Raw genomic sequence first — 27,878 nt, forward strand, 5'->3', positions numbered from 1 at the left:
TTATGAAGGACATAATTGAATTACTTTCTCAGATGTGTGTTGGAGCGAGGAGCAAAACCCAGTTCTCCAAACCCAGAGGCAGCACTGTGAGCACAAGACCAGTTTTTCTGGTGGCAGAGGGAAGCTGGATTTTGTGCCAGCTTGTGAAATTATTTGTTGAAAACATCTTTTAAGCTACCGTATGTGTATAGAGTCTGTATCAATTTGAAACTGAGGTAACTAAACCATTAGAGTCACATGAATAGAAATTAAGGTGTGCAGAGGATGTACTCTACCAGTTTTTGCTTTCATTATGTTTATATTTAAAGTGGAATTCAATACCTGGCTGTGTTTAACTGCAAAGTATAGATGCCCAACTTAGCTTTCTGCTGTAGTACAAAGCAATTAAATGCTTGGAGAAATGCAAAAGAGAAAAAGAAAGTTAACTTCTGTAGCTTGATAGCCACAAAAAAAGTTGTTACTATTGATAATGCTTTGGAAATAAAAGGCAAATTTATTCCTTCAAGGTTGAAATATCCCTGTTGCATAAGACAGCGCAGCTGGGGTTTCTCTAGTATTATCTTTTTTTTTTTTCATGTTTCTTAGTATGCTGATGCAATGGAGAAATATTTTTCTGAAAATTAAATTATATCAATTCTTTGTAATATAGATAGTGATCATTGCAAAAGTAAAAAAATAAAAAATTGCTACAATGAAAACTTAATTAAAAAAAGGTCTGCAGAGTACTCTTAACTGAGAAAAAAAATGTTGCACAGCCCTTTTTGTGTGCAAAAAGGTTTCCTTTCATGAAAATAACAGGCATTTGAAGAAGGAAATAGTGGAAGTGCATTTGAAATAGCAGTTATTGTCTCTTGGGCTGTTTTGGGGAATTTTGTTTGGTTGGTTTTGTAAGGATTTGAGACTTCACTGGAGTACTACTACATCTTTAATGAAAATGGTTGCAAAAAGGTACAATAAATTTTGTTCTAAATATTGTTCTTTAGATGCTCATGTTGACTTTAGTAGGTAAAAAGTTGGATGGAAATGCTTTTGAATAATCTAAACTCTCTCAATATAAATATTGTAAATGATAGATGCTGTAGTGAAATGTTCATACAGACTGTAGTCATATTCAACAGTGTAGCTGATTGTGTGATACCTGGCAATTAAATCCTGCTTGTGGACTTTTTAGTGCAAAAATTCTCCTTTATCCTACCCCAAGTATTTTGAGACCAATATGCTTGCGCTTTTTTTCAAAATGATGTATCTAATCTATCTAACCTATTTAGTATTTAGGTAAGATCTCTCATTTGCTTTTGGCAATTTATCCTCAACATCCCTGTGTTCAGGGGTATTGTTATTGTCATCTCAGTTAGGGTTTAAGCACAGTTTGGATGTTGCCTGTCCTGGATTTCATAGGCACACATGAGCATCCTCTGCCTGCCCAAAAACCTCCATGTGGAAAATAGGATAATGGTTGTCTTTATGGTCTTGAACCTCAACCTCCTGAGTCCAGAAGAGACTGACAGTGTGTAAGGAGGGCTGAGAAACGTCAGGCTAATGTGGGCTTGATGTTTCTCAGAGCCCAGCAGTGTGGGCTGCTGAAGATCAGGTAAAAGCAGTCCAGAGTGACCTCCCCAGGGTCAGGCAGTGCCTTACCTCCAGAGACAGGAGCTGAACCCAGCTCTCTTAAGTGCCTCAACTGCACTAAGTAAATCAGTTTTGTTTTTTTTTTCCATAGTATGTTTAAACACATATTCTATACCACAGTTAAGCACAGTGAGAAATCTTACCTCTTTAGGAAAGGGAAAAAAACCCTAGGAGCTAGCTTAGGAAGGGGAAAGAAGCAAAGCAAACAACTTGCAATCCAGCCCTTATATGAAAGTTGCCCCAGGCAATTTTGTTATGTCCAGGGAAGCATATGATATTCATTGCATGGGCCCATCATTAATGCTGACTCTCTGGGAACCTGTCTTATGTTGTTTCCACTTGGGACAGGTTAACTAGAAAATTGATCCGATTTTATTAGAGAGTCATTTTCTTTGCTGTCTGGCAGTGATCTCTGAAAAGATGTTTTGGCTTTTTAACACTTGGTGATTGCTCTAATAGGATCTCAGAAGTCCAATGCCCAAACTGAGTCTCACACACAAAACTGCTTTTTTTTTTGACACTATGGACAGCTTAAAATAGAACTCAAAGAATCAGCCCCCATTTATGCTGCAGGTGGAGCCACTGTTTTTATTCACATCCTTTTAATTAAACATAAAATACATTTACATTTACAGAGAGCTAATTAGACACCTTTTTTTAATATACATTTAACTGTAAACAAATGGTGAAATTTAGTGTATGGTTCATGATTTCTCACAGTTGGCCACTTTGCTGAGCCTTTGATGCAATCACCCTTTTCAGTGGTAGTAAATACTCTCTTATTCTCAGTGCTTTCTCTGCCTAGATGGGACCTGTCTTGCATCTAGACTGAAAAAGTTTTGAACAAAAAATAAAAATAAAAATAAATTTAAAAAGAAATCCCACCACTCTTCTAGTTTGGGGGAGTAAGGCCTGTGTGTAATAAAGAAGCAACTTTATTTTGCTTAAAGGTTTTTTTGAAAATTCCCACTTAGCTGCCTATTGATCAAAGGATAGTGGTTTAGTCAGTCTGATGGCTTAGAGGGATAAGATCTGTGAGAAAGAATCTTGCCTCTGACTGACTTTATTGTGTAGGCAGTAGGGGATTCCTTCTAGTGGGATTAAAAAAAAAAAGAAACATAAAATTTGTCTTTTAGGGAAGCGATAGTGAGAAACAGATTTTAGGACAGAACAGGTAGAGGTGGAGATTGTAAAAACATTCTCAGAACATGTTTCTTTAAAATTATCTGCCAACAAACCTTTGTAACAGCAACCTGATATTCCCCCAGCCCAGCAGCTGGGCCAGGTGTTCATTAGTGATGTGAGTAGAGGCCACCATCCATGGGGGTGACGTCAGGATGGAGCCCAGGCTGAGATCCCTGTTAGGATGTGGGGTGGGTTCATGTGAAAGCTCTGGTCCAGGATGGAAACTTGCAGCCTGTAGCTGTTGGTCCTGGTGGTTCAGCAGGATGGAGGGAAGTGCCCAGGACACTGAGTGTAGGGAATGGGCAGGATGCTCTGTGCCTGTTAGGGGTGTGCTGAGCAGAGCACAGGGGTGATGTGCTGAGCAGGGAGCCCTGACATGTTCTTCCAGTCACCCATGGAACCTACAGGGGATTAATGGACAAAAAAAAAGGCGGGGGAAAAGTAAGAATGGTATCCCTTAACACAGGTGCCCTCACCCACTGACTGCCCTTTTAGGCTTAGTTTGAGAATTCAGAGCTCAGATCCCTGTTGCAAAGCTTTGTGCTGAGCTGTGGCTTATGGTCTACTTTAAATAATGACAAAGGGGTGTGGTTGTATTTTGATTAACTAATTAAATAAATTTAAATCAGATTCAAACAGATTGCACGTTTCTAGCTTCAAATTTTGCACCAGTTGAACTTGGATCTAATTTTTGATAACTAAAGGCAGCATCTTGATTTTCAGAAACTTCCTTGGGGAATGGTCTTAGAACTGTCTTTTCTGCCTTAAGTCCCTCTCTGGCTGCACAGAAATCTGGCAAAGATCCCACAAATGTGTGAGGTTTCATTTCTTTTCAAAAATTTTTGTTTTTCTCTCTTAATTTGAGATTGGCTCTAGAATAAACAAATCAATTTTTGATTCACAATAGTTGGGACATGACAAAGATTTTGTATTATGTAAAGTGCTAAATCAGATGCTACACTAATTTCTCCAAGACTTGAGTTTCTATGCAGCATATCTGAACAAATTAATTTGTAAAGGTGATGGGCCAGCATTTGGAGCCACTGTGTGTCTCTGAGTCCAGCCTGTACTGGGGAGGCACCTGAGTAGAGCTCAGGGTGACCTGGAGACAGACAGTGCACTGCATGAGCAAGCCAGGCTCAGGGGAAGCTCTGGCTGCAGCTCCCCAAGGGACTGTGCTGATGTTATTCTGAAGTGTAAAATTACGCTGTATAACAATCATGTCCTGAAATAATTTGAATTAACACTGTTTTAAAGAGTTGAGCATTATAATTTGTATTTACCACAGAAGTTTTTTCCCTCTTGCAAATTATGCTAAATGTTTCCCAGGTTGCAGGACACGTTGGTGATGTTATTTTCTTGGTTTGTTTAATTACTGTCTCAAAGCATCGGACATGCACATCACCTCCCATAATTCAAGATATGTCGTAAGCAGGTGTTTAGCTAAATTTCCATCTTTGGTTGGTTGACGTGTTTTGGTTTGTTCTGTTTTTAAGAATAAGGAAAGCTATAATGTATGTGGACATTATAATCACTGTCTATTTGTCCTTTCTGTCTACCGCCTCTACCACCCTTCAACCCTTTGAATATTCTTAATCTATTTTATGAAAGACTCCAGGACTTTACTTGCCCTTGAGCATGTAGCATACCTTCATAGTAAAGGTATCTGAATGACCTTGTGGAGATCCTTTCTGTGACTTCTCTTTTGCAATCCCATCTGCACTCTCACAGAATATGGCCAGAAGTGGAAAATATCAGCAGTGTGGTAGTGACCTGCAGCTTCTGTGTGGTACACAGCTGGCCAGAGTAGGCTGTAAGATATGAATTTGTGTTTCAGGTGGCTCTCTCTCCCTCTTCCTATTTTGTCAGTTTACTTGAAAATATTAATTTATGTGCATCAAGACAATGCAGTACTATAGACAGGGCTTCCAGTCAGTCTTATGTGGCAGTCAGCACCAGAATTTTAGCTTTGTATTCCTCTAGGCATGCAGCTCACTGTGCAGCATTACTTTCCCACTGCCGTTATCCATTAGCTTAAGACTTTCATAACCCAGGAGGACACTTAAATCTCTCTTCAATCATTATGCCTCTGAACACTTTCCCCTAATGTCTTGGCTTTCTTTTGGAATCTTTTGTCTTACAATTTTCATCCTGCGTTTACCTGCATTGAATTGCATTTGCCATTGTACAAGAATTTTCCTGAGTTGCTGTAACCCTGTTCATTCTTGATGGTTAAGATGGTGCTCTGTGGGGAGACAGAGAGGTAAGTGCTGTGCTCCTCAGCCATCTGTCAGATGTGGAGAAGGCTGAATGTGGGCCACCTCAGCTTACCAAGGGTCCCTGTGTGTGTCTCAATTCAATACATGTGGGGATCCGCCAAAGCTTTGGTACCTGAGTGCTGCCAAGCCACACTCGCCTTCATTTTTGTGTCCTGCCACCACAGACTGTCTCACTCCTTAGTGAGGGAGCGACTGCCATGGCAGGAACCAGCCTGGACACGGACAGGTCCAGCAGGAAAGGGAAGCAGTGAGGGCAGTGCCAGCAGGGCACTGGGAGCAGCTGCACCACGGGGCTCTGCCCTAGCTCCCCAGCACAGATGTTGACCCGACAACACGTTCAGAAATTGTCATTAAAGTCATGTGGATTTGCTTATGCATAATCTTTTTTTAAAGCAACAAAACAGTTTGTGCTGTCTGCAGGACTCATAGGAGCCAGCTATTTCAGAGTGTTATTTACTTTTGTGATGTTTATCTTTCGCCCACTGGTGGGTGTGAGCATCACTGGTTTTAGTGTGCAAAGCAACGACCTAGGACTATTTTTGCATCAGACTTTTTTTTGCCATTTTAGTTTACACAGGCTTGTCTTTTAAGGATCTCTCAGACCTAAAAAAACAATGTAGTATAATCTGATGCTTTACAGTTAAGAAGAGGAAATTAAAACACTATGTTTTTCATTTCAGAATTAAGTACTGTGGGAAGTAACCAATGAATGTAGCTATTTCAGGCATAAAGTATGAATGATTTTAAGGCTTTCATGCCAATCAGTTTTCTCTCCCATTTTTGATTAATGAGGCAATGTAAAAATAGAATAAACCTGGCATTTTATATCAGGGATGAATTAAATGAAAACCTAACAATTCAGAGTAACTTACTTATCTCTCTGTAAGTGTGGATATTACTTGACATATAGTTTATATATATCATCCTTTTCCTATGATTTACTTTTAATTGTTTAGCTTAAAATTTTCTTCTTCCTCTCCCCTCAGCTAGGTAAGGGTTCCTATTGACTCTTAATTCACTGATAAAGGTGTTTCACCTGGGTAAAACCTAAAATTCTTGCACAGCCACACCTTTATCTTCTTAGATGAATGGGATTTTATTTGTGGGTTTTTTTAATTAAAAAGTAAATTGATACTCATTAAAAGCTTATTTACTTCCCGACCCCGTATTTGAAGGACATATGACTGTGAGATCTTTAAATATACAAGTGTCCTAAGAAACTTAAATGCTATGCATAAGGATAAAGACCTCCTTAGCTAATATGACTGCCTCTGACCTGCAGAGTAGAAAGTCAGAATTGAGTTCTTTGTCTGGTGGAGCACTGGCAGCCAGCCTCGAAATTGGAAGGATGTGCTTGCTGAGTGAAAGTTCCTTGTGTATTGTGCTGTTTACCTAAGGGTTATATCCAAGACACTCTCTGAACAGCTTGGCTGATTATTGAAAAACGCCTTATAGTAACTTCCAGCCTAAGTTGATCGATATTAGTGCACAGCTTTACATGGGAAGGAGGGAGCTATTTAAACATTGAGAGCCTCCGGGATAACTGCGAATGAAAAAATAATGCAGAGCAAATATGTTGAAGGATTCAGGAGAGAAGACTATCTTGTCTCTGTGCAGGGGAAAAAAAAAAAAAAAGTTGTTAAATTGCAGCAGAAAAACCATTTGAATTCACTATTAATAAAGTGAAGGTGGATTTTTCCCTAGGCCAAAAAGAGTGGGGGTAAAATCAAACCCAACAAAATGTAGTGCTCTTTAGTGTAGAGAGAAGTTAAGAATCATCTAAACACATCCTCCCAGAGAAAGCTTGTGTTCACTTCAAGTCTCTGAGCTGTTCTTGGTCTGTGGTCTGTACTAAGCTCCTACCCCTGCAGCTCTGGGCCCCAGCTTGGGCTTGCTCTCCCTCCTAAGGAGGCAAAATTCAAAGGTACTGACTTCTGTACCAGCAATACGAGAAAAAGAAAACCTGATTTCTTTCAACATCTTAGAAGAACATGTAAGAATGTGGAGTGGAAGGTTCCTGGCAGCTGATGATGCTTTTTTTCCCCCTCTTGAACGTGAAATAATTACAAACTAAAAGCTACAATGTTCATATCCTAAGAAACTGGAAGTCAAGAGATACACCTTTGTCACTAATTTATTCTGACTTTTAGAAGAACCATAATATTCCCGCGTCTGCATTCCCGATCTGTAAATGACAAGTCTTTGACTTTGTCAGTTCATAATGAAATCATCAGTTTTCTGTGTTGCATTCACCTGATGGCTGATGAGATAGAGGAGGACACAAGAGGAGCTGGTGGGAAAAGCCTGACAGGAGGACAACAGCAGAAAGGAGGAAATGGGATTGCATCATGGAAAATGGGAAATAGGTTGATTTCTTTCACAGAGTAAGGAGCAAGATGAAAACTTATTTCCTGATGGAGGGACATGGGAAACAGACTAGCTTGCTGAAAGATCTTTGAACACTTGGAGTGAAAATCGTGACGTGCCTGTAAAGCCTTGTGAGGAAAAATCCATCCTGGTATGTGTAGTTAAAACAATGTAGGCAGAAGAGGCTTCAAGTACAGAGCCAAACAGGATGGAAACAGGATAGATTCCTTTAGTAGGTCAGTAGGTGTTAGCTTCCAAAATTTAAAGTTTGGAGTACTTGGCATCCTTTTTTATCAGTTGTTTGGCACGTGTGTGTTAAGGAGCAGACTGAACTTCCATCTGTGCTGAGGGCAAGACGGAAAAGTCATCAATGTGTAACTCACTGTTGCTTTAACTGTTTTCTGCTCTATTTTAGCAGGTTTTGTGGCTGACAGGAGATTACTGGGGAAGAAGTGATGACTCTTAATATGAATGCTTTTAAAATATAATTCCAGTATAAGATTGCTCACTGTGCCATGCAGAAATTGCACTTTTGTAGGAAAGGTGGAGCTCTAAGAACAGTCATGGAACGTGTCCGACTGTTGTACCACGATGCAGGAGTTCTTCGGGGCCTGGGAAGGGGTGGTTTCAGTTCCTGACTGCACTAACCAACAACACTGACTGCTGCCCCTGACTTGGGAAACATATTTTAGGAAGTCTCACAAGTGCAGCACAGAACTGTAATTTTGCTTTGTGACTCATGCTGAGATACAGTCCTTGCGTGTCGTTTTGTCTGGGCACCTAATAAAGCTCAGGCCACACCTGTTTATGGATGCAGCAAAATGGCAGGGAACTTATTTTTATACCATTGATTCTGATGAATGCCACTTATAATCAACACCTCCATGAGGAACTGGCTTGTGTGCAGAAATGCTCTTTAATTGAAGGGTGCACTTCAGCAGCACAATGTGGTCCCAGCATGTTTATCTCATGAAAGCCAGAACCATTTCAGTTATATCAAACGCTTTGGATGGATCATATTTATGTTATGACTTCTGTGATCATATATATAGATAGATGACTTTCAAGATCGTTCTTGTTTGTGAAAAGTGAAATGTGGTCACTTTAGAATGACAGAATTAATTCTGTGTAGGGACCTTATGACAATTTTGGGAAGCATTCCCGTCCTACAGAATGTACAAGTCACCACTCTTTTCTGGTGAGGCAGAGAAATGACTTGTAAGAAGCTGTTAGGTTAATTACTGTTCAGAAAAGGGTATTAAATTCTAAGAAGTGTACAGCACTCTGTTGACAGAATGATGGTTGCTGACAGATTAAAACAACAAAAATATTTTGGAAATGATCCCTCTCCCCTTTTTTTAAATAACACAGCAAATTGGACCTGTGAATTCTGACAGTGGCTTTTGAGCTGGCAAAATTGAAATGTGCATCAAATCAAGCTGCATTTTAATGTATCAGTTTAAATTAAAAATTAACAATTTAAAAAATCAGTGATAGAGATCTATGGAATGGTCACTTTTTTTTTTTTCCCAGGCTCTAACATGGAGCTTAGGGGGTGCTTGCAGCCTGTTTTGCCCAGAGCACCTTATTTTCAAACTGAGCTTTACTCAATTAGATCAACATCACGTTTTTAGTGCCCAGTGCTCACAAATGTGTCTTCAGACCTCTATTTACTCAATTACTGTTGTCAGCATTTTTGTCTAAACATTTTGGTTTGTTTTCTGGCAGAACAGTTTCCCTCCCAGCCACCCCACAGCAGCAGAGGTACGTGGAGTGCTTGCAGAGCACGCCGTGTGTGCACGCAGCACATCATGGCCAACATAGAGCTTATGGTCATCAATCATTCGATTGTTCTTTAAACACTGTTTTAACAGGCATTCGTTGTATAAATGGATCAGGTTATTGACCTTTGCCAGCAATTGCTTGCTACATGTCATCATGGCTTAATGACATTATCAAGGAACATATTCTGTATTGTAGATACTTTAAAGGTCTCATGCATTGTCTCTCACTAGGACACATGGCTGGCTAAAGTATCTTGAATTAGCAAGTTATTTGATGTCATTATTAAAATATGCAGAGCATTTCCAGCTGCTTATGGAATAGGAGGGTGAAATACTTCTCTTTTCTACAAAAGCAAAGCCCAGGGAGAAGAGTTATTTCTCATATTGGAATACTTGTTTTGAAATCCTGCTTCTTTTTTCCTTTACAATTTAATCTTCTACCTAGAATAGAGTGGTGCAGACCTTTGAATCTCCTTTGAAAATTGTTTGACTGGTCTGCAGAGCTCCAGCTGCAACTCCTCCATTTCTAGGAATACTATAGATCTAATTGGCACAATTAAATCATTACAGCACATAATAGATGGAACTTCTGACTAAATCAACTATGTTTTTAATGATGATAAGAGTTTTTAAATTAGAATGGATACATCATTCTTTATTTATTTCTATTATGTGGGAAGGTTGTTAACTGTAATGGCCGATCAACTTAAATGAGGGAAAGTAGCCAGTATTCTATAAATTCTCTCTTCTGGTTAAAATTTAAGGTGGTACTGAGTTTTCAAATCCAAAATTATGAAACTAAACTATTAATTGACTCTTTATAAGTTTTTTCCAGTATACAGATGTACAGTGGCTTCTGTGGCTCCTCATGCCCCAGTCTTAAAGCTGATTTTCTGTCCAACAGAAAGAATACACATATCACACAAATTGGACACTCTTGTAATTCTATTTTTTCCTTGACTGTTGCGTTAAAATTCAGATTCTGCATGAATCAGAGGGTTCTTAAAAGCTTCAAAATTGGTATTAATCAATAAATCTTCATGCCATTGCTAGAAAATAATTAAGTAGCATTACTTTCATTTTATTGTGGAGAGAAACTCAGGCATGTTGGTAGCCTAGATATGGCAAAAATTCAGATGTTACCCTTCTGTTCTGTAGTTGTTCCTCTTTTAATCCAGAAAGACCTTTTTTTGTACCATGTAAGGATCTTGCTGTTGTAGTAATTAGTCCAACATAGTCTTGGTCTTTGCTTTGCACCCACTGGTTGTCTGAGACCCTGTGCTTCAAAATCCCAGATTCACTCCCTACATTGTGTTCATGTTCCAGTCAATTCTTTTAACTTTTGTCTTGTTTTCCTGTCCACTGCCATAGCAAAGTATCTTCTCATGTCTTTTAATTTTAATGGTGCTTATTACCAAATTTTCCTGATGCTTATTAACAGCTTTCCAGTGAAAAGATGGAATGTAAAGCACAATTATGGTCTCATAGAAAAGTGGGAGTAAGGTCATAATAGTGAATTCTTACCCGTCCTTCTGACTTCTAGTTACATCCTTCTTTTGTCAGCTTCTGAGCTGAAAAAAAAAAGGTAATAAGACTTTTTACTCTTGGACAGATTGTAGAGATCTCTGTATTAACAGCTACCCCACATTTTCATAGATTTTAAGATTTAGGAGGGGAACAATAAGTATTTGTCAAGGTGTTCTGCACTGAGGCCATAGAAATTTAACAGTTAATTTTGGAATAGAGAAAGTATTCCTTCCACAGACTGTAAACCAAGTGTAACTTCAAGGAGGTGGGGGAGACAACAAGCAGGTATAAAACTGGTGCAGGGGAGGAGAATCAGGACATAAAAGCACTATTTGAGAGTTTCTTCTAAGTAAATCTCCTCACAGCAGTCCCCAGTTCTTTTTCGCCAGGGTTATATTTGATTGCTGGCTTTGACAGCTCACTGCTGGCAGTAGGTTTCAAAAATGTCTAATCCAGCTGGATTGTTCTGTCTTCACATTTCCTTCCTACATCAAGAGAGTATACTATTACCAGAAAAAAAAAAAGAGAGAAAGAAACAAGGAAACAAGGAGACAGAAAAAACCCTGGTTGCTTCCATTATGGGATTTAAGATAAAACAGAAAATATAAACTTAATAATTAAAGCCATGAAGGCTGTGGTGGTGTTTTGTTTTGTTTGGGGGGCAGGAGGAGAGAAAGCAAAAGCTCACAACGCATCCTTAACATCTTCAAGATAGATTCAGAGCTGTGATTTCAGCCCCGAGACCTAACAAACATCGCATACAGAGTGCAGTAAATGCAGTATTCATAAATGTATATGCTCTTTGTGACTTCATGTCAGCAGGGTTCTGTAGACCCTCATTTGTATCAAGTAAACTTCAAATGGTAAAGAATACGTGCCAGCCAGGGACGAGCATCACTTTGAATTGTTCCTTGTGTATCATAGCTGAAATGGGAAACATGGCTGGCTTCCTGTTTGTCAGGAGTGAAAAACAGGCACATCTTCTGTAATTATTAGTAATAGTGTCAATTTAATAAATTATTCACTCATGACAACAAGATTTACATTCTATTTGCTGATAGCTTGTGGGGGATAGTGTTTGCTTTAGGAAGGTAAAGCCTGACAGGAATGCAGTGTACATTGTAAATCCCTGTGTCACACCTGCTCTGAAATAGTGAAGACAAGTGGTGGTGCTAACTTGTTTCTTACTGTACCTTCCTCATCCCGTGTGGATGATTCTGTCATGGGCTCACTAGATTTTCTGCTATCACTTATCCATCTGGGACTAGACATTAAGAAATTCAGCTAACACAAAGGTTCATGGTTGTGCCTGAGATTTCTGTGGACTGTGAAGAAATTATTATCCCTGGTGTATCAATGGACAAGAGAAGTCAGGTCAGAGATTGTAGGAGTGGGATGAGGTGATGAGTTGTTCATGATCAGCTCCTTTCAGTCATGGCAGCATGGGAGAAAGTGCAGAAATGCTTGAGTAAAAATTTAACAGGTGAATGATATCTGAGCTGAGAGAGGAATTAATATGCTGATAGCAAATGGGAGAAGTCAGACCATGAAGAGATTGGCTACAGAAGGAATGTAGCTATTGTTTCATGTGCTGAACTGGGGAGAGACAGCGGCATGAAAGAAAAAGACCAGTATGCCACTAGAAAACAGTGTTTGTAGCAACGTTCTATATTACTGTAGGTGGTACATAATTTTTTTGTCAAGGCTAAAATAAAAGTATGTGATAATATAAATAAAGGGTGAGAAGAAGGTTTTAGGAAGGGGAGGGCTGGGACCAGTCTGTTTCCTGTTGTCATGCAGAAAGATCAGAGAGCTTGCCCAAAAAGCAAGGACTAAAAAAAAAGAACTGAGTAAAAAAAGATGTTGAGGCTGGGTAGAAAGGAAGACAGTCGTGTTGCATGTCATGAGAATAGATGGTGTGGAAACATATTGGGGGACAAGGAATTGCTGTGTTCTGTTGGATTTGCGTTGAAGGCTAAGCAGTGAGAGAGATGGGAGAGGAAATGGCAGCATAGCAGAGAGGGAAATCTGTCCCTTATTAAATAGTAACTGAGTTGGTGCATGAGATTTTCCAGCCGTAAATCAACTGCAGATCTGTGGGGAGGAAAGGAACCAAAGCCAGGGCCTTACACAGCCCTCACAGAGAGGGCAGGATCCTGGGTGCAGAGGGAAGAGGAGATTTCAAGAGGGGAAGCCTGACCACTTGTGTCAAAGGCACGTATGAGGTTCCCTCATCCACCAGCTCCTCATCTGGGAAGTTTCCCTATCCCTCCATCTATCCTTGTGTTAAGCTGGTCAGGAGAAGCAAACCTACACTGCTTTGGGCTGGGATTGTTTCCAAAACACTGCTGACCTCCTAGATTGTGTCTGTGTTAGGGGGTTTCTGAGAGAAACCCCCAAGGCTGTCGTGGTAGTTTGAAGTTGAACAAGAGGCACCAAAAAACTCTGATTATTTGCTGTAAGATATCCTGGTAACAGCAGCGAAGCAGCATGAGGGCATTTGCTTGCTTCAGTGGAATTCTAGTAGAAACATTATTTAACCCTGTTTTACAGATAGAGTTAATAGGATAAAAGAAATAAGGTGACTTGCCAAAAAATCAAACAAGAGATCTGTGATCAGCTCCTAGTCCCTTGCTTGTAAGTACTCTGCTTTATTTCTTTTTAATTCATAAGCAATTAAAGCAATGAAAAGAAATAAAATAGAAATTAAATAAACCCCAGCACATCTTCAGCAATTCCTCTGCTAAAACTTGTGATGCAGTGTGAAAGAGGTTGAAGTTTTCCTCCTTGATAATACATTAAATAATTATTAAATTTTTATTTTACCTTAAGTAGGAATAATATTTGATTGTCATTTAAACCAGTTCTTTAGAATCCCATAGTTTTACTCAAAATAATCCAAGAACATTTAATAAGTCTTAAAATATTCATAACACACGGAGATCATTACTCTTGAGACCTTTGTACAAAGCAGTGAAGTGTGGTAGACATATGGCAGAAACCTCTTAATTTCTTATTTCTTGCTATGATTATATGAAAGAAAGGAAAATTCTCTGTTCTTTTCCCCATTGCAATCTGCATGCCATTGTTTTATCTGTTATGGGCCAAAGTCATCTCACACACATGTTCACTGAAGAACATGGAGTTAATCAGGCTTGAATTTAGCTCAGTAAATATATGCACAATAATGATAAATTGTTTCAGTTTTCTGTACAGTATTTCAGATAACAAAAAAGAAGAAATAATTTATTTCTGTATCCCACATGATGTTAACAGCCCAAACTGTGTTGCATGACAGATGCTGGTACCTACCTTTTATATTATTGATAATTATCTAAAGTCGTTAATTGCTGTGGCATTGAGTATAAAGAAAAAAATCAAACAACAATTGGTATGTCCTGCACTGGAAATGTATCCTAAATATCAGAAACCCTTGTCACAGTACTTACTGTGTGAAGAGAGGATGAACAATTTTGTTTTAATTATATTTCAATGTGATTGTCTAAAGTCAAGTGGAACCTCCATGGATTAAATCTAAAATAAAACTGTGATTACAATGTATGGTCATAATCCCCAGATCTGTTATGTTGAAATGACAGTATAATGAGTAGAAGTTAAAATGTCCTCTGCTTTCAAATCCTCATGGTTGTCATTTGATTAAATAATAGTGCATTCTGTTTGATGTCTTGGCTTTATTATTCAGAAGCACTTCAGTATATGTGTCCTACCTTTGTATTATGTGCTCCTGGCAACCAGGTATCCATATAGGTTCTTATTTACACACCTGCAACAGATACACTGTACGTTTAGCTTGCCTGTGTGCTGCTTGAATATGAAATTTTAATTATTCCTCTTAATTATGGTGCTTTCACCAAAAAGAGGGAAATCATTGGTCAGGTACAAAAAGAAACTGCTTGGTATTTGAAGGAATTTGATAATTTTGTTGTAGTTCGTAGCTTGGCAGGTGGTAATAATGCTATGCCAGCACTGTCAAAATATGAAAATTAAAGTGACGATGGGTTTTAATGAAATCCATTTGACAAATATAATTAAGGTGTTTTAATATGAAGCCCTGTAATAAAGACTACCGGTGGACTCCCTGAGGTCCTGACTAATTGTGTAGATTGCTTTTAAGCTTTGAATAGTTTTATTGGATAATGAACTGTTAAGAAGTGTTAGATCTTTCTTAAGCAGAATTTGGTTTGAAAAAGAAGAGGAGAGACAGGCCTGAGGTGTGGCATTTTAAACATAATTAGAAGAGAGATTTAAGTTAACATCTTTGATCTTGCTGTCAGTTTTTGATTAGAGCTGTAAATGCTTTAATCAAGTGCAGTGTAGTCATTACATTTCTAACTGTTTTTAAACTGCGAAATTACTGAGACACTGACATCGGTTTAACACTTCTTGAGAATTTCCAGCAAAGTTATGTTTGTAAACTGGGTGTTTGCATTAAATTGTCATACTGCAATAATTTACCAATTCAGTAGATCATGGGATAATTATATTTTGGAGCTCAAATAATCTAAAACCCACTTATTAGATTAAATATAATGTTCTGTAGTTGAGGACAGTGGGCCACTTCAGATTCCATTTTTAAAATGATTTCTAATCTTGTTTTTATTTCAATTAAAATGATATTCAAACTAGTGGTTGTAATGAAAATGAATATATAAGAAGCTAAGTGCAGTATTTAAATGCCTTCCATAGAAAAATGATTGTTTTAATGTTACATACTGTGTTTGACCAATGTGGATTCCTTCACACCCATTTTAGAATCAGGGAAGCGGGCACAAGTATTTAGCAGGGGTACAGTAGTCTCTGAGCCAGTAATACAATTCTGTTCTCTCAAATTCCTATCTTGCAACATTAAAGATTGCTTGAAGAAATTTCAGAAAGATCAATTTATTAATTTTTTTTACTGGCATCCAAACCAGCACTAAAATGTGAAAATGGCCATGGGCTCGGGTCTGTAACGTCAGTGAGGATTCAGAGGGCTGAATGGTACCTGCCCATAGGTGGCATGACTTCCATTTCAAATACAGAACACAGCAGTCTGGGGTCCATTCTCAGATCTGACCTTGCCTCCCTGTGTTCTTGATCTTTGAGCATGACGGAAAATCCAGTTACTTGTCTCTTTACTGTATGGGTTAAGGGCTGCTGGGCATAATGTTTTACTCATGTTTGTCTTCTAGAAATGAAGAAATAAGGTACAGAAAAAAACCCTGTACTAACTTCATTCTGTCTGCAGCATATAGACCATGCACACAAATAAACTCTAACAGTGGCCTGACAACAAGTACCACAAATTTGTTAATGACGTCCCACGGCAGACCACCTGTGCCTTTGGCAGCATGTCCTGCATGCTGATAAGTCTGGCAGACCAGGAGAGAGGGGAGATGTCACCCAAACCTGGGACATCCCCACAGAGACCGTTCAGCTGCCAGCGCTTCTTCACGGCACCTCCAGTGCCCATGTCTGCCCTGGCTGCAGTTCAAGTAGCACCCAAGAGCAAGAAGCAGCCTCTCTGGTAACCCAGATCCGAATCTTTGGGACCCAAAGATCATGCCCAGTAGCTGGGATGGCACTTGGAGCACTCCAGGCAGCTGCTTTGGGAGAATCCCAGCAAAAGCTGCTGCCCCTGCAGTAAACTGCTTTGTTCTGGAGCAGTTTGGTTTTAGAATCTCCAGGTCTGTCCTAAGTCAAATCATACTGTGGTAGTCTAATGTATAGATGCCAAAAGTATTGATAGGTGTTGCTGGGTTGCTCCATCAGGAGAAATCACACTTGTCATCTTAGGCACTTACTGAAAAATCAGGTTTTTCAACAATTTTTTCTAGCAGGGATCCCTTAGAAACAAATTGTGTCTATATGCAATAAAGGTCCCATATAAGTCAACCTCTGAAACACCATCTGAAGAGCTTAACTTGATCCTTAAAATATGAGTCTGCTCTGAGGAGTGCTGTAAAAATTCTATTATGGGATAGTCTATTTTTCCATCTCAGCAATTTCCAGAAGAAATATCTTTGTTTAACAAGTACAAGAGCAGAGACTTTTTAATTTTGCATATATATACACGTATATATACACATAGTCCTGCAAATTCAGCCAGGTTTTTAAAATCAGTCTGGATTCTTTCCCTTTTGTATACCTCCTGATAACACTGATTTGCCAGGCCATTGAGTATATTTCATTGTTCCCTCTGAACCCTTGCTGTGGGTTTAGTGAGGGAGTGGTTTTCTCAGCATTGCTCTGTGTGTAATCAAAGGCAACATTGCAGATGGAAATAACTAGCACTTAGCTCATGTGTGTGAAAAAGCAGCAGAATCCATAGCTGCATTAGTCCTGCAGGGTAAAAAAAAAAAGAAAACAAACAAATAAAACAAAGGAAAAATGGCTTGAGATGGGAAGGTGTAAGTGGAGGAAGACTGGAGTCTGTAAGGAGTGTGCTGGGTAAGGGGCACGGAGATGTTTATCTTGATGTTTTGTCCTTTAGGTGCAGGTTTTTTAATTGCTGTATATTTCAAATGAACACAGATTCTAACTGATGAGTATAAATATCACAATGTAGATAACCAAGATTCAAAATGTAATAAAATGCACAATCTACTAAGCTTCATCACCAAACAAAAATACAGCCAAGTGAGCATTTCCTAGAGATCCCTCCAGAGAATAAAATTCTGGGGTAGAGCTGGAACTTGCACTGAGACAGCCCAATGAGCTACAGACTGTCCCTTCCCTCTGTCCCTTGTTCCTCCACTTCCAAGTAGCTGCTTCAGATCACCAGAGTCCTGGTAGAAGAAACATCATTCTCTGCAAGCAAAACTGTTGTGCATTGCACATCACATGGTTTTCTAGTTGTAAATTACCCAATTAATAAACTAACATTGTCTTGAAAGGGGTTTTTCCTTTCCAAATTGCCACCTCTTTAGAGAGATAATGCAATTTCAAGGGAAACTAAAGCTTCATTAGTAATTTGGTACTCATTTTTCATCCTTTTAAAAGGTGTTTTTTTAGGATTGGTAGAAACCTTGAACAATAACCTTCCTCAGCATTCTCTTTATTATTGTTTTTTAAACTTTGATGCTTTCATCCTCCGACTTTGCAATGCATTTGGTTTTATGACATTTAGATTTTGAGAGATTTAATTTGTGAAAAAAATGGGAAACATTGAAAGGATGAGCTAATTAATGTTTCCTCAGCCTATCCAAGATACCCTGTTGTGTTAGAGTTTTGCCCCATTTGTAATTTATGCCTGTTAAACCTTTGTTTTGTCATCTATTACTGACTTCTAGGCTTCTGCTTGCACTTACTGGCTGTAACAAGCATTTCATTTCATACGGAGAAAAAATGGTTTCGGTTTCAGTTACTTTTTTACTGTACCCGAAAAAGGGAATGGGATTTGCAAATGATAAATGGGGAAGTTGACTAGCTAACTAATAAAGATTTGTCTTAATCAAGTATGATTTGTCAGAACAGGAGCGCACTGGGGTCAGGGCACACGCAATGAATAATACAGCATTCACTGGAGAGAAGGACCAGGCAAAAGGCCTCATAAATATGCCGCGATTACCCACTGCTAATTCGTATTCAAAGAGTGAGTTGCACTGAAGCCAGCTCCGAGGTTGCTGAGCTGTTCACCTGCTTTGTGGGCTTTACCATGTTTTAGAAAGTTTATATATATGGGGTTTTTTATATACACAAGCTGTTTACAGAATACTTTCTTTATGCACAGACGACTGCACTGGTCAATGAGTTTAAGCATTATTTATTAATCATTTTCTAGGTTTGTTTTATTTTTCTAATGTCTGGGTGCTATTTTATTTCTGTTTTTCATTGTTTAAATATGAATGTGAATACAGCAGGAGATAGTTCCATTCACATTTAAAATGAATTTCTGAACAGTGCAAGAAAGGTTAAAACACTCTTTAGCTCCATGGAAGTATTAAAGATCAAACAGGCATAGACTTCTTGTTTATGTTGCCAGCTTTCCTGACTTTCTAATTGGCCTGTAGATTCAAGATAAATCTGGTACATCAGGATGTTGGGAGAAACCTGAACAAACCCAAATGTAATTTTATTTGGCTCTGGCTTTACTTTCTGATGTTGACTTTGCTTTTTGCTTCAAGGAGCACTTTCTCAGATTGAAACAGCTGAGGGATATATTCTTCTCATAGGTCTTCTGATGTCCAGAGGAGACACTGCAAAACATTCTTGTTACTATTGAGAAGTTTAAGCCACATAAATGGGTCATAAAGAATCAGTTTGAAACAAAAATAATAAATTGTTCCAGTGCTTACAGATATAACTAGCAGTCTTTGTTCTTCATCACTGTACTACCTAAATGTCATATACTGTGGTTTTGTGTAGTTAAATAAGATTGAAAAAAATTCTCACTCCACTCTTCAATTTTAAAACGTATTTCGGAATTTCAACACATTTTCTTCTCTTTTGAAAACCTAATGTAACTTCTTTTTCTATTTGCTGGTTGGCTAATAGGCTGTCTCATCTATTTTGTGCTTAGCTCTGTGTCTTGAAGTGCACTTACTGCTTTAAGAGTGGATCAGCTCTAGAGATAGGGCCAACTTTATGAGCCTCAAGCTGATCAGTGCAGGAGTTTAAGTTGCCAACTCTCTGCCTGAAGTTTTTAAGTCTTTAAAATAACCAGTAATGAGGAGTCCAGAGTAATTATTTGTACTGCTCTGAGGTTATAGCAAACTGGGTAGATGGTGGAGCACTTTTGATTAAATAATGATTATTAATCCAGCCTTAGATGAACCAAAGATCAGCATTGTGTCATCTTGGTGCTGTTTGGAGTCACAGGTTTAATTAAGTGATGGTTTGTGGCTCAAGTTTTAGAGGATGTATTTCTGCAACTTAATTTAGATGCAATCAGGATTTTAATACTCTCCCCTGCTAAATCACTTTCAGATAAGTTCAAGACTGGCAGTACTGCAGTGAAACATCACCCATTCCTGCACCAAGCTCAGAGCAAGCAGGGGCTTCTTCCATCCTGGGAGCACTTAAAAGTAGTAGCAAAAGAAGATGCTGAGGGTTGGCTCCCAACTTTACGTTATTGATGATTGAAATGGGGGTAGCAAGCTGTTTACTTATTGATGCACTAAGGAAAGATTTCTCTTTGCCTTAGAACTTATTTGAAGGAAGAGGGTAGGGGAGGAAGATGCAATGGGAGGAATTTGGAGCAGACGAGCACTGCTGGGCTGGGGCATGGCAAGAACAATGGCCAGCCTTCAATGGAGACAAGTGCTCAGCAGAATCAAAGTCTGCCACCTCCTGTGAGTGTTGCTGTGAGGATGTTAGTAAGGGAGCTCAGCTAGATTGGTGATGGGAGTAGACAGAAAAAAAATACATCAGTTAGTGAGAAATGAGTTGTTTTTTACCAGCAGATTGATGGAAGTTACGATTTCAGAAAAGGTATGAAACTTTAGAAATAGAAAAAGCAACTGGAGGTGAAGTTAGTAGGTCTGTCATATATCATCTTTCTTCTTTCTTTATCCTATTTTCTTCTCATTCATCTGCCTTTTTTTTTACTGGGGAAGGACAAGCCAGGCCTGGACCATGGGAGGTGTTGGTTATGAAATGCTCCCAGTTTGTTCTTAAAGGCATGTGGCACCTTCCTCAAATATCTTTTCTTCTTTATTTTGAACAGAGCACAAAGACTGAATTCTGATTAGGTGCTCTGGATGTTTTTCTTTCTGGCTTCCCTGACCTCAGTATCAAGCAACCCCTTTTGCTCTTGGCCAATAAAAATAATTTCATGAACATCTATTATAGCTTATAGGGAGACCTTTTCATTTGAGAAATGTTTGTATTTTTACTTTGGTGGACATCTTGGACTTTGGAAGTTTGGGAGGTATTCTTAGATGTTACTTGCTTCCACAGTAAGACTGGGCAACTTCTTTTATTCTCTCTTGCAACTGAGCTTCTGACAGCTCTGGAAGAGTTGGATGTCCTTGGTGAATGCGATGGATTGCCAGTGCTCTTTCCACTTGTATGGCATTTGCTTCTGCTGAAGAAGCCAACTAATCCCTATAAAATGTAGCTAATTTTTATTTTATTGTGTTAAGTGACCACTTAGCAGCATGCAGATTAGCATCTTCATGGCAGACTCTTGAGGCATTTGAGCACTAACTCATGTTTCACTGTTCTGTAAATGCTCTACAAATTGTCTCTCCATTGGCTTATGGCTGTTACATTATCCTTCATTTATCTGTATTAACATGTTCTTGTTTTTAATAACCTTAATGATCTAAATCCTTCTGCTTCTAATTATATCAGCTGTTCGATGTTAATATATGTCAGCTGTGAACTGGGGAATTTATTGGACTTTTACTGGTGTCCCTATACTTCAAGATATGTCATCACTTTCTTTATTAACTTTCTGCTGTCAGATGCATAAGGTGTTTGACTCAGCCCTGAATTCTTCAACTCCTGCAACCTATATTTTCCAAGTTTGTAAATCTGCTTGCTGTCACCTCTGAACAGCGAGCTTTTAACACTTTCTAGCATTTTTTCCCAGACACTGCTGTTGATTTATCCTAGTCTCCTAAAAGCAAAACTTTTAACCCGTCCAAAGCAGAGTGGCTTTTAGAAAAAAAAGTCCCAGCCTGTGTCAGCATAGTCTCCAAAAATCTTCTATAGGCTATTGGTACATCTTCAGAGCATGGGATGTCTCCGTGTAAAGACAATACACAATTGCACTCCCCAAATGGCACTGCTCACTAGGCAGGGCTGAGGATCTCTGCCGGGAACTGTTCTCCATTCCTTCTCTGATCAACACACAGTGGGGTTTTTTGGTGTATTTCATGATTCTGTAGAACAGCCATCTTGATTTTCATCATGATCTTCTGCTTTTCCCAGTGTAAATTAATTTGCCTTTTCCAACCTCTAATTACATAGCTCAGATGCATGCATTGTATATATGATGAGATTGGGCAAATCATGTTTCCAGCCATCCTCTCTGTGATTTGGTTGGTTTTAAGCTTTTTTTGTATTTTAAATCATATCGAGATATCTGCTGCATGTTATGACACTTGTGTATATATATATATGTGTATATATATGTATATACACACACATATATATGCACACACACAGGGTACACTTTGAGAGAAAAAGTGCTCTCTAAACTATGCTGGATTATTTTATTTTTCGTATGAAAAGGAAAATGGGGAGTCTGTCTTCAAAATTCATAAAAATGCATGCTTGTTTATTCTAAAGCCTGGAAGGCTCATTCCATGTCATTCCTGTCTCTTGAGTAAATATATTAGTCATTCTTAGGGGAAAGAAGTATTATTGACTTGAGTGATTAGAAAAAACTCTTTCAGAATCAGTTTAGCTGATAAAGTACATAAATTCTTAAATGGCTGGAGGCAAAAAAAGTAAAAGAAAAACCAGTCAAGCACAACTTATTTTGCGTCCTTGATGTGTGTGTAGGTATTAGAAATCAAGCTCTGTGGACCACGTATTAAATAATTACAATTTGTAGGTATAAATAAATACTGCATACAGGTTACAGGCAAATTCCAAAGAAAGGGCTTATTCAGGAGTGCAAAGCATTGCTAGAAGTGATCATTGTCTTTTGGGTTTATCTCAACATAAAAGTTGAAAACCATGTGCCAATTTGTGTACATATGAAGGGGGAAGTTGGGTTTTAGGGTGGGGGGTGCTGTTTTTTCTTCAGGTGGGGAAAGAGTATTTATTCTTCTAATTAATTTCAGTGGCTTAGGATAAGAAATGTTACATTTTTCTTGCATAACACAGTCTCATAGAAACAGGCACCATTTTTGTTGGACTCACAACATGGCATTTTTGAAGTGCTCGGCACTAAAGAGGATGGTTTCCCATACTTTATTCAAACACCTTTAGGGCAGAATACATTTAGAGCTGTGAATTTTAGCATTCACAATTTAAGGGTGATGCTTGTTAATATTATGTACGTTTTCAGAAATATTTTTTTTCTGGCCATCACAGCATTGTTTAAGACTGAGATAATTGCTCTATCGAATATTCCTGCCCTCTGTCAGTACACAGATAATAATGATGTAAATGCATTCACCCTTCTGCTTCTCACAGTTTAGCTGTAATTTTAGAACATAATTTTATGCATCTCTTTGGGAATTTCAGTTAGAAGAGGCAGCACCACTCAGTCTTTGGTAGGACTTGGGAGTGCACTGTACTAAACATTGTCCATACAAAACAACTGAAAGGTTGGCATAATCCCCAAATAATTGACATTGTTAAGATTCTATGGAAATAACACCATTACTGTCAACAGGCAACACCCTTCAGTTTGTGTATTGGTCTTAATTCATGCATCTGCACTACAGTATATCTTACAAACCTGACCTTTTCACATAACTGTAGTAGCTTCATCAATGACTTGCATTATAAGTAGGCTGGAAAGATCTATACAGCATCCTTGCACTAAAAGCACAAATCTGCCACATAGATGAATGTTTTAACTGGCAGGAAAACATCAGAGTTGTGGGGAAACTTGAAAAATGGTAGCAAGCAGATAGCAATGATATCAAGCTTGTAATTAGCTGTACTGTGGGCTAATGCTACATTTTTCCTAGTCCCAGGTACTTCCAGTTGCAAACCGAGTGAAGAGACATGTCTTCATATCATTGAGAAGTCTTTATTTTCTTTGTTTAATAATATTTTTGTTTGACTGTCTTGACCTTCCAACTAAAAATCAAGTTTCACTGTCATCAATGAATTTTCGGAGTAGAATGGGGATATGAAGAGGATAAAGGTGTCAATTTATGTTCGCAAATTTATTGTGAGATTATGTTACCTCCATCATGTCTCTTTGTTCAACTTATGTTGTTATTTTAGCCCAAAAAAGGCCAAAGATCATCAACGAAAGTGCATGTAGAGTAAAGCTGCTCCTGTAAAATTGATGATCCGTCCAATTATTTATCTATAGAGGCTGCTGGGAAGAAACGCAACTATCTCAGTTCTCAGACCCCTCTGCTAGGTTGAACTTCATGGCTGAAGGTTTAATCCCTAAGTGTCATATCAGCAATTCATTCTGTGATATTCTAGCTGACATGCTCTCCTTCCTTATTTATTGATGTCTTCAGTCATCGACAATGAGAGGAAAATACACTATTCGTCAAAGTGACGGTGTTTTACCCTCACTTACAGTTGATGCTGCTGTCACATTGATGGTTGGAAAATAAACTCAATCATTATAAAAAGCTAAGAGTGTGAACTTGCCAGTGACAGGAAGAAGATGAAAAAAAAAAAAAAACAAACCCCACAGTAACTTATTTAAAATTGGTGTAATAAAAATAAGACTGTTTCCTACAAAGATATTTTTGAACTTTGTTCATGAGATACCAAACCATTTTAGCCATGTATTTTATACTTATTCCTTTGAAGGAAAATCTGCACCTCATAGTCCTTTATGTCTGCAAACGTACATATAATTTTTAGTACTAAATACATTTATTATCATTTCACCTCATGCTACTAGGTTAGTAATTTGTTGATTTTTTTTCCCCACTTTCTTTTTAAGGGATTTTGCATTGTTTTTTTCTCCCCTAGATTGCATTGAAGACATGTATCTGTGTATTACAGTATTTTGTGTGCTTTAATGAGGAAAAGCTCAGAATAGTTCCATCCTGTAAGTCCTTTGACATGCAAACATAGGCAAGGCTCTCGTGAATCACTTTCTGAGGCTGCCATTTGTGTAACTGCACTGCACTGTGCCGCCTTTCTAACTCCAAACCCATGTATCTTACCACATTTCACCTTTGGGAGGCATTGTATATACAGCTAAAAGTAAAGAGCAGCAAGCCAAGAGGGACAAGATAGCATAATGAGGATGTCAATTTGTGGTCAGAGGAAATATTTATCTTACTTGTACTGTACTTGGCAACTGATAGAAAAATATATATGTAATGAATTTCCTCAGACTTTATCTGGCAGACTCTGTGCCTTGTGTTAAATGGATTTAAAAATAACTTTGCTTGTCTCAAACTTTTAAAGTTTGAGGCGATTCTACTTTGGATTGTTCCTTAAAATTGGACTGTATCAATTAAAAAAAAAAATCATAATCATGTTTACTAACATATGGGTGAATTTTTAATGATCCATTTTCTCAAGACTCCCTGAATAATGACATTTTAAGATCCCACTCACTCACCAGAACAAAAGCAAGGCATTTTTTTTGTTGTCTAGGAAAAAAACCCCATGTTTTTGTAGTTTTGCTGTTTTGGTGCGTATCTCTGGTAAGCCTGCTAAGTACCCTAAATGAATGTGCACAGAAATGCTGGTTGTCTCACACGTGCTGCGTATCCTGAGGCAAAGCTACAGCTGCTTCAGCTCCTTCTGCCTGCTTCCCCCTCTGTAAAATGGGAATGATTTAACTTATTTTTCTCCTTCGGGGAAATACAGGGAGGGTTTCTTAATATTTCTATGGAGCTTTGAAGATTAAGATCTCTTCTCTATACTTGCTGCTAATATTTCAGTGTTAGAGAAGCATTTGATTGAAGCTGTTTGAAGAGTAAAGTTTTGGCATCTTGTGTTGTCTTTGTACCATATCTTGAGGCCTCTCCACTATAATTTTGCAACCTTTGGTTCAGCGTAAGCTGCGGAAGCAAACAACCCCTGTGTAAACAAACGGTGATGACTATAAATTAATGTGTCTGTCTGCTGTTGAAAACATCAGGAGATTACAGCCTATCTCTAAGCCAGCCAGAAACAGTCTGTGGTGGAGCAAAGCAGACACCAGTAACTGGGCTGAGCCTGAAAAAGCTTTCATTTAAGCATCAATGGTAAATGCTGAGAGGCACTGAGAGTGGTTTTCTTCTAATATGACTTCTCAGTGTCTTTAGATGGCTGGTGTTTAAGCAAAGGCTTACTGACTTCCTTGGGCTTAAGGAGTAGATAGGAAGTATGAGCACCCAGCACCTAGAGCAAGTCTGAAAGTGTTCTTGCCTTTGTTTCATAAATCAAAGGTCAGCATCAATTCCCAGGGCCTAGACAACCTCAAGAGACTGTAGAGGGATAGCTTCTGGTTTGATTTGCTTCTTCATTTTTATGTTGCTTGAAAAACTTAATATTTAGTATAATAATGTATTCCTCTTTGCAGTTAGGAGGAGTGATTAGGCTACCACGTGTATTAAATGCTGTTGCTACAATCTAACTTGGCATTTTAGGGCCTTGCAGTCACAAGCTGTATTTTTCATGATTTACATTTTAATTTTTTAATGCAGAGCAGATTGGACAGGAGATGCTTGAAAACCTCAGCCATGACAGAGAGAAGATACAGCGTGCTCGGGAAAGGGTAAGTTCAATAATAAGTAATTGCTGATTCTGCATTTTATTTGCATTGGGCAAGTTCTTTATGCATGCAAAAATAATCCAGATGAGATATAACCACCATCTGCAGTGGAGAACTTACAAAGTGTCTTACATGGGCCCCATCCTGCCAGGTCTCTCTGATGGGGAGTCACACTGTAGTCACCAAATCTGCTGTTGGAAGCAAATTTTCTGTTGCTATCACAGTTAGATCAGTGTTCTGTCCTTTGAAGGGTTTGTTGTAGTGTCAGTTCCAATGACTTCCTGGGTTTCCTTTGAAACAGTTCAGTATCATAAGTGAGCTTCTAATAGTTGATCAGCCTTACTTTTTGTAGCTGAAGATGCAAATAACATCCCCTTAGGCAGGTCTCTGTGAAAGAGCTGGCACTGCTGCCCTGTGTCTGCAGCCAAGGTAACATATCTATGTCACTTTTGGCTGATGTGGCCTCCATGGGGATCAGCTCTACTCTGCAGAGATAATGGAGATGCTCAGAAGCCCATCCCATCCAATGTGTACAAGTTCTCTGAACTTCAGTGTGGAAACCCAGTCTCTCCATCTCTGCTTTCTGCTCATGGAACCAGGAGTTTCTGTCCATGACGTGTTGTTCAGATACTTTCCCAAGTGTCCAATTTTGCCAAAGCTAGGTTCTCCCACACATCTCTTAACTGACCAGTGGCACTTAAAAAAAACTCCTTTCTCTGTCCCAGGGAGTTTCTTTACCTGGACAGCTTTAATTGATAAAGCATCCTATAACAGCATTAATGAGGCATTTTCTGCCAGCTGTACCAGTTGCTTTCTGAAGTCCTGGGCATTAGCTACTTTAAAACACTAAATATACCTAAATCACAAAATGTAACTAAGAATTGTGAGGATCAACCAAGTTTTGTTCTGGCAACTTGATGTCTTATTTCACCTGTACTGCCTACCTCCCCAGTGACTGCTGAGTCTGAAATGCTTTTCTGTTTCTAGCTGGACAAATAAAACCAAGGCAATGGAGATGAATGCCATGTGTTCCTTCCTGCTGATGTTAGAATTCCCAGGGATATACTTCTGATCACTCAATGTACACATGGTTCATAACAGAACTTTTCCTTTTCATTGCTCTCTACCTGAGGAGCAAATTTCTTTGATGACAAACCTGTAAGATGCAAAGAACAAGACTAAAAATAAGAAGGGTATTCTAGGAAAGTGCAGTACAAATACACTCCACCACAGTGCAGTAAAAAAAACTCTTGTCATAACAGAAGATCTCAAATTCCAAGTTTTTTATCATAAGCCACTTCAAATATTTCTTTATTAAAATTCCTTTAGGGAATTCAGAAAAGTTCTCCAGTGGAGCCATATGGGTGGACCTGTCCCAGCTGTCTATATACACTCAGATAAACCTTTAGGGAAGATCCTGGATAATTTGGCAAGTTTTCCGTTTTCTGGAGGTTTTATAAGACCAGCACAGATGATACTCTATCAATACATAATAGCTGTACATTAAATACATGGAGTTATTGTCTTATCAACCAGGGAATAAACTTGTCTTCTGGAGTGCAATTGTCAGCTTTAACACTTCAATGTTGGGAAAATTAGGAAGGCTTTTTTTATGAGCAAAATATAAATAAGTTAATATCTCAATAGTTTGGTTAAATTTTCATATATGAATTTTCCTGTCTGTAGAATAAAACTACATTTTTCTTTAGAAGGCAAACAGAAGGGATAAAAGCTCTGCTACAAGTCAGATAGGTTAACTGGCCTGATACATTAAAAGATGCAACATTTTTTAGG

The 27,878-nt window shown here is 38.5% G+C and overlaps 1 protein-coding gene across 4 annotated transcripts in view; it reads left to right on the top strand.

Moving 5' to 3' along the window:
* VTI1A (vesicle transport through interaction with t-SNAREs 1A) overlaps window positions 1-27,878 on the top strand; it is a 259,593-nt gene that overhangs the window by 131,877 nt on the left and 99,838 nt on the right. For all 4 annotated transcript variants that reach the window (XM_082286329.1, XM_082286327.1, XM_082286330.1 and 1 more), the window contains one exon: window positions 26,017-26,087. In XM_082286329.1, the coding sequence (XP_082142455.1) occupies window positions 26,017-26,087 (71 nt within the window). The remainder of the gene's footprint in view (window positions 1-26,016; window positions 26,088-27,878) is intronic.

Source organism: Coloeus monedula (assembly GCF_965178545.1).
Source record: "Coloeus monedula genome assembly, chromosome: 8".
In the NCBI taxonomy this organism is placed as follows: domain Eukaryota; kingdom Metazoa; phylum Chordata; class Aves; order Passeriformes; family Corvidae; genus Coloeus; species Coloeus monedula.